At 40.9% G+C, this 14,410-nt stretch overlaps 1 protein-coding gene across 5 annotated transcripts in view; it reads right to left on the minus strand.

Annotated features, from left to right (window-relative positions):
* CUL1 (cullin 1) overlaps window positions 1-14,410 on the minus strand; it is an 88,580-nt gene that overhangs the window by 29,171 nt on the left and 44,999 nt on the right. For all 5 annotated transcript variants that reach the window (XM_018046827.1, XM_018046824.1, XM_018046823.1 and 2 more), the window contains exons 3-4: window positions 3,982-4,156; window positions 2,111-2,278 (exon numbers count right to left, since the gene is read on the minus strand). In XM_018046827.1, coding sequence (XP_017902316.1) covers window positions 2,111-2,278; window positions 3,982-4,156 — 343 coding nt within the window. The remainder of the gene's footprint in view (window positions 1-2,110; window positions 2,279-3,981; window positions 4,157-14,410) is intronic.

Consider the following 14,410-nt stretch of genomic DNA (forward strand, 5'->3'; position numbering starts at 1 on the left):
GGCTAGTGAAGACACTACACCTTCAAAAGTAACTTTTTCCCAATATTTTTGTAACTTGAGACAGCGTAAGACAGATGTGATTTAACTCTGGACAACTGGTCGCTTTGAAGAAAGAAAGGCAAGATTGAGAGAGCAGGACCAAAGGTAAGCCAGAGGAAGTTCAGAGGGACAGAATCAGGGGGAAAGTCTTGCTGCATCACTTCAATATGTGGATAATGAAATTAATTTATGTCCTCTGGTTGACTTGAAAGGAAACCGACAACCTTCTGTAACTGAAAAGAAAAAATTATTAGGAAAAAAGGAAAACTTTGTAATTCATGACAAAGCATCCCCATCTCCTGGAGATTCTGGAAAATGCAACCAGAGACCACTGTGTGAGAACCGTTGCTTTGTCAATTGGTATTTGCACTGTGAGTTCAACAGCCTCATGGAAAAGCACGCAGAGGAAACACTGTTTCCAGACAGGGGCGTCCACTGGCCTCTGCTAAGAACTGTGGCTACAGAGTGCACTTCCAAACTAACTACAGCATTTAAGGATGGAGAAACTATGAATTTTGAAACTTAAAAAAAAAAAAAAAAAAAAAAGCAGTCAAATTTTGAAAACAGTATATAAAAAGTTTAAAGACCGTAATGATTTGTAGGAGCCTGTGACATTACTACAGGGCACATGCAGGGTACTTTCGGTCAGGGGGAAATCAAAATCATGCTGATTCCCACGGACAATTTTCAGTCTCAAGAAGTTATTTTTAACAGAAAAGGTAAACTACATGAGGCTCAAATCAACACTAAACATAGAAAGCTTTGTTAAAGCTATGTAACATAACATTATTAAGAAGCAGGTAACAGTTCGGTATAGAAACTGAGCTATACAAATGATAAATCTGTTATGCATCTATGGCACATTATGTTTTCCTTTTAATTAAACTTGTAAAGCTACAAAGCACTGCTATTACAGCAGCATTCGTGAGTATGGAGATAATCTCATTATGCAACAGAATTGACATTTTAACACCATTCAAAAAAGGTACTGTCCGTGTATCCGAGCCCATTATGAACAGAGAGGCTGTTCTGGGGGTCTACTGCTGTTGCTGTTGCTGCTGCTGCTAAGTCCCTTCAGTCGTGTCCGACTCTGTGCAACCCCATAGATGGCAGCCCACCAGGCTCCCCCGTCCCTGGGATTCTCCAGGAAAGAACACTGGAGTGGCTGCCATTTCCTTCTCCAATGCATGAAAGTGAAAAGTGAAAGTGAAGTCGCTCAGTCGTGTCTAACTCTCCGCGACCCCATGGACTGCAGCCTACCAGGTTCCTCTGTCCATGGGATCTTCCAGGCAAGAGTACTGGAGTGGGGTGCCATTGCCTTCTCCATCTGGGGGTCTAAGTCCTGCCTTAATTGGTTCTCAGACTAGAATGAGGATCAGAACCACCTGGAAAGCCTGCTAACAACACGCTGGCCAGTCCCACCTCCAGAGCGTCCAGTTAAGCAAGTCTTGCTTGAGGCCCAAATATTTGCCTTTCTAACAAGTTCCCAGGTCACAATGATGCTGAGGGTTTGGGGACCACACTTTGAAAACCAATGGGCCTTGGAAAAAGCTTCCTTGACTGAAGAAACATACTAATGAAGGTATTTTAACATTTCAGACTTTGCCTCTTCAGAATTCATTTTCCTGCAGTCCTTTAAAAACCCATCCATTTTTGAACTCTGTGACATTACTTCCTAAAGTGAGTGGGCAGGACGGAAGTTCACATCACAGTCTGCTCCTGGAAGCAGTTTCCCTGACCCCTAAAGGCTACAAGGGATGACTATGGAGGCCCGAGTCCCGGGGAGGAGACCCGCTTTGCCTGCAGGCCTTGCTGTGCTAAGACGGCGACAGCTCTAGGCTCAGCCCCACAGTCGGCTTTTTAAATCAGTAACTGCAGAAGCATGCAGGCTGTATTTTGGAACTTCCAATTACTCATACTTCTCCTGTCTTGCCACAAAACATCCAAGGGCCATTTTTTGAAAATTAGCTCACTTGTCTGAAAGCTGCTCACTATCCGCTTATATCCCTTGCTGGAAAGGAAACATCTCCAAGAAAAACACACATCTGAAAGGTGTGTGGTCAAATCTTACAGAATAGATTTCATAGATTCCCTTCCGTCCTTCGTCACATTCGCGGCGAACCCAATGTCTGTTGAGGTAGGCACAGATCCCGTTCAGCACTTTGCTTGAAAACCGGTAGTCTTCCCATTGCTGAGTGTAGAACTTCAGTACACTCTCATCCATCAAATCTTCTCCGTCCTAGAAACAAGGCAACTAAAGCTTTAAGATAACTAATTTGTCACGTGATGAATTAAAGATAAGAGTTCACTGAAACAAATCTATTGTGTTAACATACATTGATGCTCGGGGTTTTAGATAGACGGGTTCTTTAAATTATTCTATACACAAAACATACTCATTTACTACAAATTCTCACAAGAATGTAGCTCACGAGGGTTAGACTACAGAGAATTTTAACAAAAATTCTTTCATCCCAAACTGGAACTTGTTTCACAGTATTAAACATGCATATACATTTGTAAAAGACGGAACTTGCAGAATATGAGGGTAATTCCTTTATATTCATAAATAGGGACAGGTTAAGGAAATCCCTATTTTTCGGTAATTTCTCTGTTAAAAAAGACATCCAATTAACAATTTAGGTCATGGGGCCAGTACTATTCCATTTTTAAATGTATCTTCTTTCTTCATTAAATTTACTTAAAAGTTATAAAAATTACTTTTACTGAAATTTTTACAATTTAAACCACAAATCTTTATTCAAAGGAAACTAACTTGAAATTTTTTCTTAGGTATTAATAACATCCACAAATGACATCTTACCCTTTAAAAATGGGGCATTAAACTGCAATATCATTAAAATGTGCTGCAGAAGAGAAATCCAGGAGCTTGGCGGGGGTTGGGGGGGGGGCGGTGCTGGTGGTGGTCAGCCCCTTCATGAACTCGGGGCCTGGGGCTACCCCTAAACTTGTCAGCCTCAGGCCCTCCAACTGGCAGAATAAAAAGCTACTGAACAAAGCTCCAGAAACACACGGGTGCACAAGTGACCCAACAAGCCAGGTGGAAACCTGACCATATCTTGACACAACCAAATTTGTGTTCATTTAGATTTAAATAACAAGGGATGAACCCAAACATGTAAAGCTAAGCTCTTCTGGATGATATCAGATGACCTTTTTAAAAAATTAAAAAAAAAAAAATCGCTGATGGCAGGCCTATCAACACCCTTCAGCACACAACACATTGTTCATCATTTCGATACTAAAGAACAATCAATCCCAGTGTTCACTTTACAAAGTGTTGCGAATCAGAGCCAGGAGGACACAGTGGCTTCATCAAGACTGCTTGGGAACATGAAAAAGATACTGTCTTGGTCACGACTGTGCTCACTCAACTCTGCTCTGTTAAATGATGTTAAAGCTTCCAGTTACTTTGCAAAATATATTAAGAAAAACAAATTTGGAGCATGCTGGAATTTTTTGGACATTATTTGTGTAAATAAAAAATCTCTATACACACGTGTGCAGAACACGTTGGAAAAATGTGATTACCAGAGGCTGGATAACCTTAGTCACTCACATACCTAATACAGAATATTACAGTGGGTTCAAAATACACATAGATAACTTGAATTCATAATTATATGCTTTAAATTAATAGGTTCATTGCTTTTTAACCACCAAACACCAAATGGTTAGTAATTTAAGGAAAGTACTACTATAGGGAAAGGTGTCAGAAACTTCTAATCTAAGAAGTTAACAGAATGTGGCTTAGAAGGGTTCATCTTCATAACGGGCAAACGGCCTGAGAGCAGCACCTCTTCAGGCACAGACACGTCAGTGCCAAGAGCAACGGAAAACTCACTCACAATCGTTATTTCACGACTTTTCATTTTTGTGCATTCTATTATAAATGTTCAGTATAAATGTAAAACATCTTACCTTAAGAAGATTTGTCAAGTAATTCTTCAGAAACTCTTTAAGCCGTTTGTACAATTCCAGGCCCACAAACTGAGCTCCCCCCGGCGTCTGCCCCTTCTTCGATTTAGAAGGAGGGACACCAGCCCCTCGGGCTTGGTTTGACTGGTGAACACTCGTGCAGTAGTTATAAACGTGACTTGGAGAAAAGTCAAGGAGATCAACGTGCATCATCAATGTCAACAGTCATTAACACGAACAGAGTGTCTTACAAGATACTGCGGTGTCAGTGTTTCCAAACGGCAACGGAAACCTACCAGAGTGAAGATCCCCTTTATACACCAATCAAGCGAAGAGCCAGCCAGCTACGAGGATGGAAGTTTCTGGAGGAAGTCATCAAGAGAATTCTGGACCTTCCAGATCATCTAATGCCATTACCTGGTGGGAAACTGTCCCCAGAGTGGATCAGAAGGTAAGAAAAGTGGCAAATGGTACAGAGAGAAAGTGGAAAGTGAAAAAAAAGCAATTATCTACTTCAGGAAAACAAAAGGCTATGACCATAGTCTATTCTGATGCTTAAGCTATGAATATTTCCAGAAGTGTATGTTACAAATATAAAAATACCCAGAACCTTTAAAATGAGTTGTAAGTGGATTTAACCAAACTACATGGCAAATAGATGGGGAAACAATGGAAACAGTGACAGACTTTATTTTTTGGGGCTCCAAAATCACTGCAGATGGTGATTGCAGCCATGAAATTAAAAGACGCTTGCTCCTTGGAAGAAAAGCTACGACCAACCTAGACAACATATTAAAAAACAGAGACATTACTTTGCCAACAAAGGTCCATCTAGTCAAAGCTATGGTGTTTCCAGTAGTCATGTATGGATGTGAGAGTTGTGGACTCTGAAGAAAGCTGAGCACCAAAGAATTGATGCTTTTGAACTGTGGTGTTGGAGAAGACTCTTGAGAGTCCCTTGGACTGCAAGATCAAACCACACGATCCTAAAGGAAATCAGCCCTGAATATTCACTGGAAGAACTAATGCTGAAGCTGAAGCTCCAATACTTTGGCCACCTGATGTGAAGAACTGACTCTCTGGAAAAGACCCTGATGCTGGGAAAGATTGAAGGCGGGAGGAGAAGGGGATGACAGAGGATGAGATGGCTGGATGGCATCACTGACTAGGACATGAGTTTGAGCAAGCTCCGGCAGTTGGTGATGGACAGGGAAGCCCGGCATGCTGCAGTCCATGGGGTCGCAAAGAGTCGTATACGACTGAGTGACTAAAATGAAATGAATGACATTCTGAAAATGAAAAATATTTAATAAAAAGCAGAAAACACAGTAGCTCAAGAGATGGAGTCCTCTATCGCAGCTGAAAGTCAGGGATGCCTAAGGCTGACCAATCCCAGAGGAGCAACGGCGCGCACTGTGGACACAGGTGGAGACGGGCCGTTTTGTCACGACCTTCACTCCTGTTTCGGTTCATCTGCAAGCGCTTTGTGTGCTTAGTTGCTCAGTCGTGTCTGACTCTTTGTGACCCCAGGCACTGCAGCCTACCAGGCTTCTCTGTGCATGGGACTGCCTTGGATAAAATTAAGATGCCGATACTTATTCAGACAGAAAAACCATGACAAAGATTCCAACTGAAAACCCACAGGCTAGAAAGAAACATGTGTTAGTAGTTTAGGGGCCAAAAACCTAAGAAACGCCTCAATCTCAGTGGTAATCAAAGAAAGTGAAGTGAAAGTGTTAGTCACTAAGCCGTGTCCGACTCTCTGCAACCCCATGGACCAAAATCTGCCAGGCTCCTCTGTCCGCGGGATACCCCAGGCAAGAATACTGGCGTGGGCTGCATGCCCTCCTCCAGGGGAACTATGTCATAAAACACTAAGTCACTTGAATAAATACTTCAAATAGAGAATCACAGGTTATAACATATAACCCGCTGTCTCAAACTCATGACCCAGTGTGCACAAACCTTACAGTGCGCCCAAGAATCCCCACCGACTTTCTGGTTGACTGGAACAGGGTGTAACTGACATGCGCTCCTCCCCAATCCCACGCCTCCTCCCCCTCCCTAAAGGGCAAATGTCTACCAATGTTTAGCATTGCTATGAATGGTTTACACGTCACCATGTAACAACAGGGCTTCCCTGGTGGCTCAGATGGTAAAGAAACCACCTGCAATGCAGGAGACCTGGGTTCCATCCCTGGGTTGGGAAGATCCCCTGGAGATGGGAATGGCAATCCACTCCAGTATTCTTGCCTGGGGAATCCCACGGACAGAGAAGCCTGGCAGGCACAGTCCAGGGGTTACAAAGAGCTAGACAGGACTGATCAAGTTTCATTTAACTAAACATGTAACGATACATGCAATTATTTTACATGTTTTCAAATTTTATATTACAAAAAAATTATAACAAATTGTACATCTGCTTCTGCCATTTCTTTCTGACAACATAGTTTCAGCTAGCGGTGCAGTGGTAAAGAATCCACCCGCCAATGCAGGAGATGCAAGAGAGGCAGGTTTGCTCCCTGGGTCGGGAAGACGCCCTGGAGGAAGAATGGCAGCCCACTCCAGTGTTCTTGCCTGGAGAATCCCACATTATAAATGGTCTTTCATTTCTCAACCATACGTATTGCTATTTCTAGAAAACTGTCCATTTCAAAAGAGGTTAAGGAGAATGGCATTCTAACATGTATACTATCATGTAAGAACTGAATCGCCAGTCTATGTCTGACGCAGGATACAGCATGCTTGGGGCTGGTGCATGGGGATGACCCACAGAGATGTTATGAGGAGGGAGGTGGGAGGGGGGTTCATGTTTGGGAATACATGTAAGAATTAAAGATTTTAAAATTAAAAAAATAAAAAACTAAAAAAAAAAAACAAAAGAGGTTAAGTAGACTGCCCAGTTCAGTCTTCTTTTTTAAAAAATGCCTACTTAATGGTCCCCCTTTTAAAATAGGCTTAATTCTGCCAGAGGCTTGTCCACTCTTTTTAAGGAACCAGTTTAAAATGCATTAATTTCCATCACTGTATTCATATTTCTAGTCCTTAAACTTACTCCTTCCTTTACATCTGCCTTCTATAAATCCTTGTTTGGCTGAGTAGCTCTGTCATTTCCCTCTTCATTCTTTTTAACATAAGCCGTAAGTAGACTTTCTGCTCTTCACCCCTCTGGGTGTATCACCTAAGTCTGGTATTTTCTTTTATCAGTTATTATTTATTTTTTTCCATTACTACTTATCTTGACAGAGTTTAGAATTTAGACTTCAACAGTATTTTTTTTAACCTTAAAAAAAACACTTAGTTTCATGCTAAAATTAATCAGAGAATGTTACCTTTTGGGTGGTTTCTTTAAAATTTGATGAGACTTATAGGTGAATACGTGATGATTTGCTTTACACATGCTTGAGAAAATGTTCACTCTCTAACTTGGACACAACAGCTTGTTATAGCAAGCTGGTCAGTTTTGTTTTTCCAATCATCTATATTGTCAATGACTTGTCTGTTTATTAATTACTGAGAAAATTTTACTGAAATCCCTCTATTCAGTTATGGGCTTGCCAATTAAGTCTCGTAATTCTCTAAAATATTTGTCATATATTTTGAGGTCCTGTTAATAAGCATACAAAATTGGAATTATATTACTAGTGACTTGTTCTTTTTATCATTAGGAAGTAACCACATTTATTCTTAACAACAGGGTCTTAAGAATCTATCATATCTGATGTTAACATGGGTTTTCCTATTCTATGCTTAGCATTTCTCTCAAGTACCTGTATTCCACCTCTTTATTTTCAACTTTTATGTATCTGTGTTTTGGCTTATCTACTGCAAATCACCACAGTAAAATTTACCTTTAAAAAAGAAACTGTTTCTTCAGTCACTCAGCTCAGTCGTGTCTGACTCTCTGCGACCCCGTGAACCACAGCACGCCAGGCCTCCCTGTCCCTCACCAAGTCCTGGAGTCCACCCAAACCCATGTCCATTGAGTCAGTGATGCCATCCAACCATCTCATCCTCCGTTGTCCCCTTCTCCTCCTGCCCCCAATCCTTCCCAGCATCAGGGTCTTTTCAAATAAGTCAGCTCTACACATCAGGTGACCAAAATATTGGAGTTTCAGCTTCAACATCAGTCCCTCCAATGAACACCCAGGACTTGGTTTTAAACGTATACTGTTTTTATACTGATACACGGATTAATCTCTACCATCTTGTCTTGCATTTCCTGTTTTCATCATTGTTCTCTAAGCTTCTCCTTTCCTCCACTTTCCCCTGTACTGGATCACTAGCTTCTTTATTCTGTGGTGGCTCTTTTCTTATGCTAGAGTTGCACATTGTATCCATACGCTTGTGACAGGGCCTTAAAATCTGACACGCACAGTATTTAGCTTTCATCAATTCTGGTAAATTCTTGGGTTATTTCCTCTTCAACATTTCTGAGCTACGTTCAATATTTTCCTGGAGGTTTCACAACCACATGTATGTCGACCATTTTTATTTTAGCTCCATATCTCAATTTATGTCCGTTACATCCATCACTTTATCTTTGTTCAAACTTGTATAATTTTTCTTGATCTACCTATCACATTGGGTTAGGTGATTTTCTTTCAACAATGAAAAATCTATCTTTAATAACTTTATTTTACATTTTCAGAAGTTCCCCACTTCTTTAAAATGATGTCTTATTTCCATAGTGTTTTGTCCCTTTATATTCTGGACTCTTATCACTAACTGTTTTCAATACACTTGGAAGTGCTCTCTAAAGGCCCTTCTGTTGGTAGCTCCTGAGGCTCCAGTTCTGCTGTTTGGTCTATATGCTGACTTGCTCATGTGGACCAAGACTCTCACTTAAACTTTTTTTTAACTCCCTTTCACATTTCAAACACCAGTTCTAGGTGTTTGGTTCCAGGGAACTTTTTAGGTTACCTAATTCAGACTGATCTCTATTTCTTGGCAATATATCAATCTCTAGCTATTAGATTAACAAAGGTCTTAAAAACAGTCAAACAAGTGCAGGAACAGGGAGCATCTATTCACTGGGGTCAGAGCTCAAACTGCCACATATTTTTCTGGACTAAAATGTGCAAATATTCAAAAACCTTCAACTGCATTCTTTTTGATACAGTCATTATCCTCACAAGCATTTACTGTACAGAAATTATCATGGAAGTATACAATTACTTTAGTTAGCAAACTATGACAGCAATGCTGAAGATGGTAAAAAAAAAAAATCTGTAACATCCTATTTGTCAAACACAAAGACTTAGTTACATATATTGTTGGATCCTGAGGATATAATATGCAGCTGTTTTTAACACTGTCACAGGATACAGAATGGTTATAAAAACAGTAATATATGTACCAAATTCACATATTTGGAGTCAAATCCAAGACTCCACTCAGGATACGCATCATATTAAGTAACACTAGGGAAATACTGCCAATTATAATCTGACACAATGCATTCTTAGGTGGAATTTTTATATTCACCTCCTGAAAGATCAGTGGTTTAGACGTGAAACGATGTATCACAACATTCTTATAAGCAAATAAAGAAAAGTTAAATAAACTGGTTGACTCATTCTTAAAGGCCACACACAGCCTTGCTCCTCTGGACCTGTGCGCCCTGAAGGTGATGCGTGTCTCCCACACAAGGCCCTCCTCTGGACACCGAGAGTGACAGCCCCAGGAGAGACGTCCACAGCCCCGCACCGGCTTTTCCTAATGTGCTCTCATCGCTTTGTAAGTTTTGAACCTGAGCTTGCTTGATATTAAAAGGGTTTCTTCTTTTGGGGCAGATTCTTCCCATGGTCCTTAATGGTTTGCAGACTAAGAACAAGGCGGGGCTGGGGGTTCGGGGCGGGGGTGAAGCCTGCAGAGTAAGCAGGCAGTGACCGACACCCGAGGGCGCACCCGGCTCTGGAAGCAATGGGCATGGTACATCCAGATATCAAGACGGAGAGATGCTAAAAAGATTAATAAGTGGAAAGAGCTTAACTTAGAAATAATGAGCATTTCAGTATATGGTTCCTTTGGACATATAAAGTTTACGTATCTCTTCAGGTAGGGACTTCACCGTGGCTCAGATGGTAAAGTGTCTGCCTACAGTGCAGGAGGCCTGGGTTCGATCCCTGGGTCAGGAAGATCCCCTAGAGAAGGAAATGACAACCCACTCCAGTACTCTTGCCTGGAAAATCTCATGGACAGAGAAGTGTAGTAGGCTACAGTCCATGGGGTCGCAAAGAGTCGGACATGACTGAGTGACTTCACTTCTTCAGGTATCAAAGAGCCATTCTTTTGGGAAAGCAGGGCTAGGGTATTTAACAACTTTTAACCACAGAATTCTTTCTTCTTCACAAAGTATTCTCTGTGCACAGAACACGCTCTCACCCCACTGTTATTTTCTTTTAGCCTCACCTCCTCAGAGGACCTTGAAACAAGGCAAGGAGCCCTGGGCCTCACAGAACAGACTGAAAGGAAAATTTTAATTGGGGGTGGGGTGGGGGGAGGCGCTCTTAAATGCTCTTTTAAAATTTCTAACCAGAGTTCAACTCCACTTTCATTCCCAAATTAACATCACCCTCATCATTAACCAACCAGGCATGGAAAACATGAGGCAGTGCTAACCAGTATTCTTCAAAAAGGAAGGCAAAATAGGGTAATTTCAGATAAAATAAAATCAGGAGCGTTCATGTAGTACAGACTTAAATTCTAGGTACAGAGGAATTCATACTAGGTTAAATCCTGGATCTTTAGAAAAGAATGAAGAGCATCAGAAATAATAAATAGCTGTGCAAATATAAAAGACTAGTTTCCTTAATTCTTTAAAATACGAAGAATGATTTAAAACTAACATTTATAATACTGTCTGGAGGGTCTTTAAGACTTAACGACACCAATCCTATAGATCAGGGCCCTACCTTATGACCTCATTTAATCTTAAGTATTTCCCTAAAGGTCCCATCTAAACACTGCAAAACTGGGGTCGGGGCTTCAACATGTGAATTTTCGGACATAAGCTTCAGTCCACGTATCAAGCATGATTACATTACATGAAATGTTCAGAACGGACAAATCTACAGGCAGAAAGGAGATCAGCAGGGAGGCAGGGGACTAAGGAAGGAACAGCTCAAGGTACAGGGTTTCTTTCTGAGATCAGAATGCTCTAAAATGTGATGATTGAATATACCTGTGAATATACTGAAAACGATTGAAACGAACATTTTAAATGGATGAATTGTATGGCATGTGAATTATATCTCAAAAAGACTGTTTTTAAAAAAATTCAACACAATACCAATTGTAATCCAGTGATTTTTAGGGCAGAAATTGACAAACTGACAATAAAACTTATTATAGAGAAACGCAAAGGAATTAGAATAGTCAAAAAATCCTGAGGTAGGAGAACAAAGTTGGAAGACTTATACTATCTGACTTCAAGAATTTTCATAATGCTACAGTAAGAAATTATAAAAAATGAAAACAGCAACCAATAATCCCACATGAATATAGATGCAACCATACTTTGCAAAATATAAACAAATCAAAGTAGTAATACATTCTCCCGTTACACTGGTCACATTTCAGTGAAACAATTTTAGTAATAAAACCACATTTACACTGGCAGTTTTAACAAAGGCACCAAACTGCCCCTGGGGGGGAAACAAATGATGCTGGAATAACTGCAGAGCCACCTGGTGGAAAGAGCAACCTCCAGCCCCACCTCACACCACACACAAAGACCTAAATGGAAAAGCCCAACCACAAAGCTTCCAGAGGAAAACACAGTATCTTTGTGATCCAGACAAAGGTTTCTCATAGGTCACAGAAGATAATTGTAAAGGAAAATAAACAAATTAGGTTTCCTCAAAATAAACTACCTGCTCACTCAAAAACACCATTAAGAAAAGGAATAGCAAGTCTGAGAGACTGGGAGGAAATATCAGCAAGACATGTCTGAGAAAACGCTGGCCTCCTAAACAGAGAACTCCTACAACTCAAAAATAAAAAGCATATTAATCCCCCCAAAAAGCCCCCAAGACTCAGATACTTTACAAAAGACGACATACAAATGGTAAACTAGCGTATGAAAATGACTCAACTTCATTAATCACTGGGGAAATGCAAATAAAAACCATGAGGTACCATGACACACACTTCCAGAACGGCTGAAATGAGAGAGAATGACGTTCCAAGCAGGCGTTGGCAATATTGTGGGGCAACTAGAATTCACAAACATTGCTCACATGAATTCAAAATGATACAGCCACTTTGGGAAAACAGTTGGTCAGTTTCTTACACAGTCAAACATACCATTAATACACAATGCAGCAATTCCACTGCTCTGCTGGCCCAAGAGATATAAAAGCATCTCCCCAAAAGATCTCCACTTAGATATAGTTTTCCCCCCTGCTATAGCCAAAAAAGAGGGAAACAGCCCAGGTATCTATCATTAGAAGAATGAATCAAGAAGCTGTGGTATTCAAACAATGGAATATGACTCAGCAAAAGGGAAAGAAAACTACTGCCACTTAGATAACACGGATTAATCTCAAAAACGCCCTGAATGAAAGCAGCCTTACATGAAGGGGAACATACTCTCTATTGCCCTTTGGATGAACTCCTGGGAACTGCCAAACTAATCTATGGTAGCTGCCGTAGGGGAGGCCAGGATGCCCTGGGAAGCATTAAGGAACCTTCCAAAGGGATGAAGACACCCTCTATCTGGGTAGGTTTTTGGGTTCCTTAGGCAAATGTGCTAGACAAAGCTTCTCGACTGGAAACTACAAACAAATTTCAAATACTAATGATGTACATGCTCAAGCATTTAGTGAGAAGTGTATTGCTGTCTATAGCTCACTCTGAAACACGCAAAATAAAATGGATGGATGGATATACGGATTCAGGGTAGATAGATACGTGATTGAGCAAGTCCAATAAAATGGGTCTTCACTGTAAAATTCTTTTGACTTCTTTGTCTGTCTGAAATTTTTTTATGATAAAAGGTTGAAAACTCCAAGACAGAAAATAACATGTAAAAACCTTCAAAGCAAAACATAAAAAACCTAAACTTCTGATGTCTGCTGTTGTTGCTGAGTTGCTAAGTTGTACCCAACTCTTTTGTGACCCTAAGGACGGCAGCCCACCAGGCTCCTCTGTCCATGGGATTTCTCAGGCAAGAATACTGGAATGGGTTGTCATTTCTTCCTCCAAGGCATCTTCCCGACACAGGGATCAGACCCACGTCTCCTGCGCTGGCAGGCGGATTCTTTACCACAGAGGAACCAGGGAAGCCCAATTAGCTAAAGACAATTAGAAATGCTTTACTACCTAAAACCAGAAGCAAAGCTACAAAGCCAGTCATGTATCTACTACTGAGCAAATGCCTACATACCACTTTGGTCCTCTTATTATTTTTATTTATTAAGACTTACTGTAATGGTGCTCTTAACTGTGTTGTGATAGACTGATAGCCTAAGACAGGCTGCTAGGCTCCAACTATTTCAGTATTCGAGCTGCTAAACTATGTTCATTTTCCCTGACTGTGCCTCTTCCATGTGTGTGTGCGCTCAGTCGTGCCCAGCTCTTTGCAACCCCATGGACTGTAGCCCGCCAGGCTCCTCTGTCCATGGAATTTTCCAGGTAAGATTACTGGAGTGGGTTGCCATGTCCTCCTCCAGGGGATCTTCCCTATCCAGGGATCAAACTTGAGTCTCCTGAGTCTCCTATATTGGCAGGCAGATGCTTTACCATTGAGCCACCAGGGAAGCCCTCTTCATAAGGACGAGCTACTCTTGGGAACTGACTGCTCTCTGCACCTTCCCAGCAGTGCTAATCCAGGAACTCTGTCCTGCTCTCACATTCAACCCGCAGGCTGCTGGCTCTCTCTTAATTCTATGTGCACAGAAACTTCATGGTTTTGTCTGCAGGATCCATCTTTTCTTCCTGATTATCTTCAGCACTAGTGATTTAACATCTTCACTTCTGAGAAGTTATTTTATACTCTCTATGAACACTATTATAAATTCAAAAACTCTCCTCTCCATGTTTTTCTTTAGAATTTCTAACAGTCAGATAGTGGGCCTCCTGGCTTGCTTCTGTTTGCAAAGCTACTTGCCCTCGTATCTTTCCTTTTTAATGTCCTTCAGGGTCTTCTATTACTATTCTTTTTAAAACCTGAGTTGCCATTGCAAATGTGAGTTCTCTTCTCACAGTGTCCTGTTCCTAACTTACTGCCATGAGGAGCTTCTCATCACAGACTTTGTGACTAACATTCAAAAATGTTACTTCTAAAAACATTTTCTTCTTTTCCCTGTATTGTCAGTTTCTTCCTGTTCTCTTTCATTCTATGCCTATTCTGTTCTTTCATACAACTATTAATCCTTAGTACTCATAATGATAAGGCACTAAAAAACCAACTGAGAACACCACTGGC

This window comes from Capra hircus, chromosome 4 (genome assembly GCF_001704415.2).
Source record: "Capra hircus breed San Clemente chromosome 4, ASM170441v1, whole genome shotgun sequence".
Classification (NCBI taxonomy): domain Eukaryota; kingdom Metazoa; phylum Chordata; class Mammalia; order Artiodactyla; family Bovidae; genus Capra; species Capra hircus.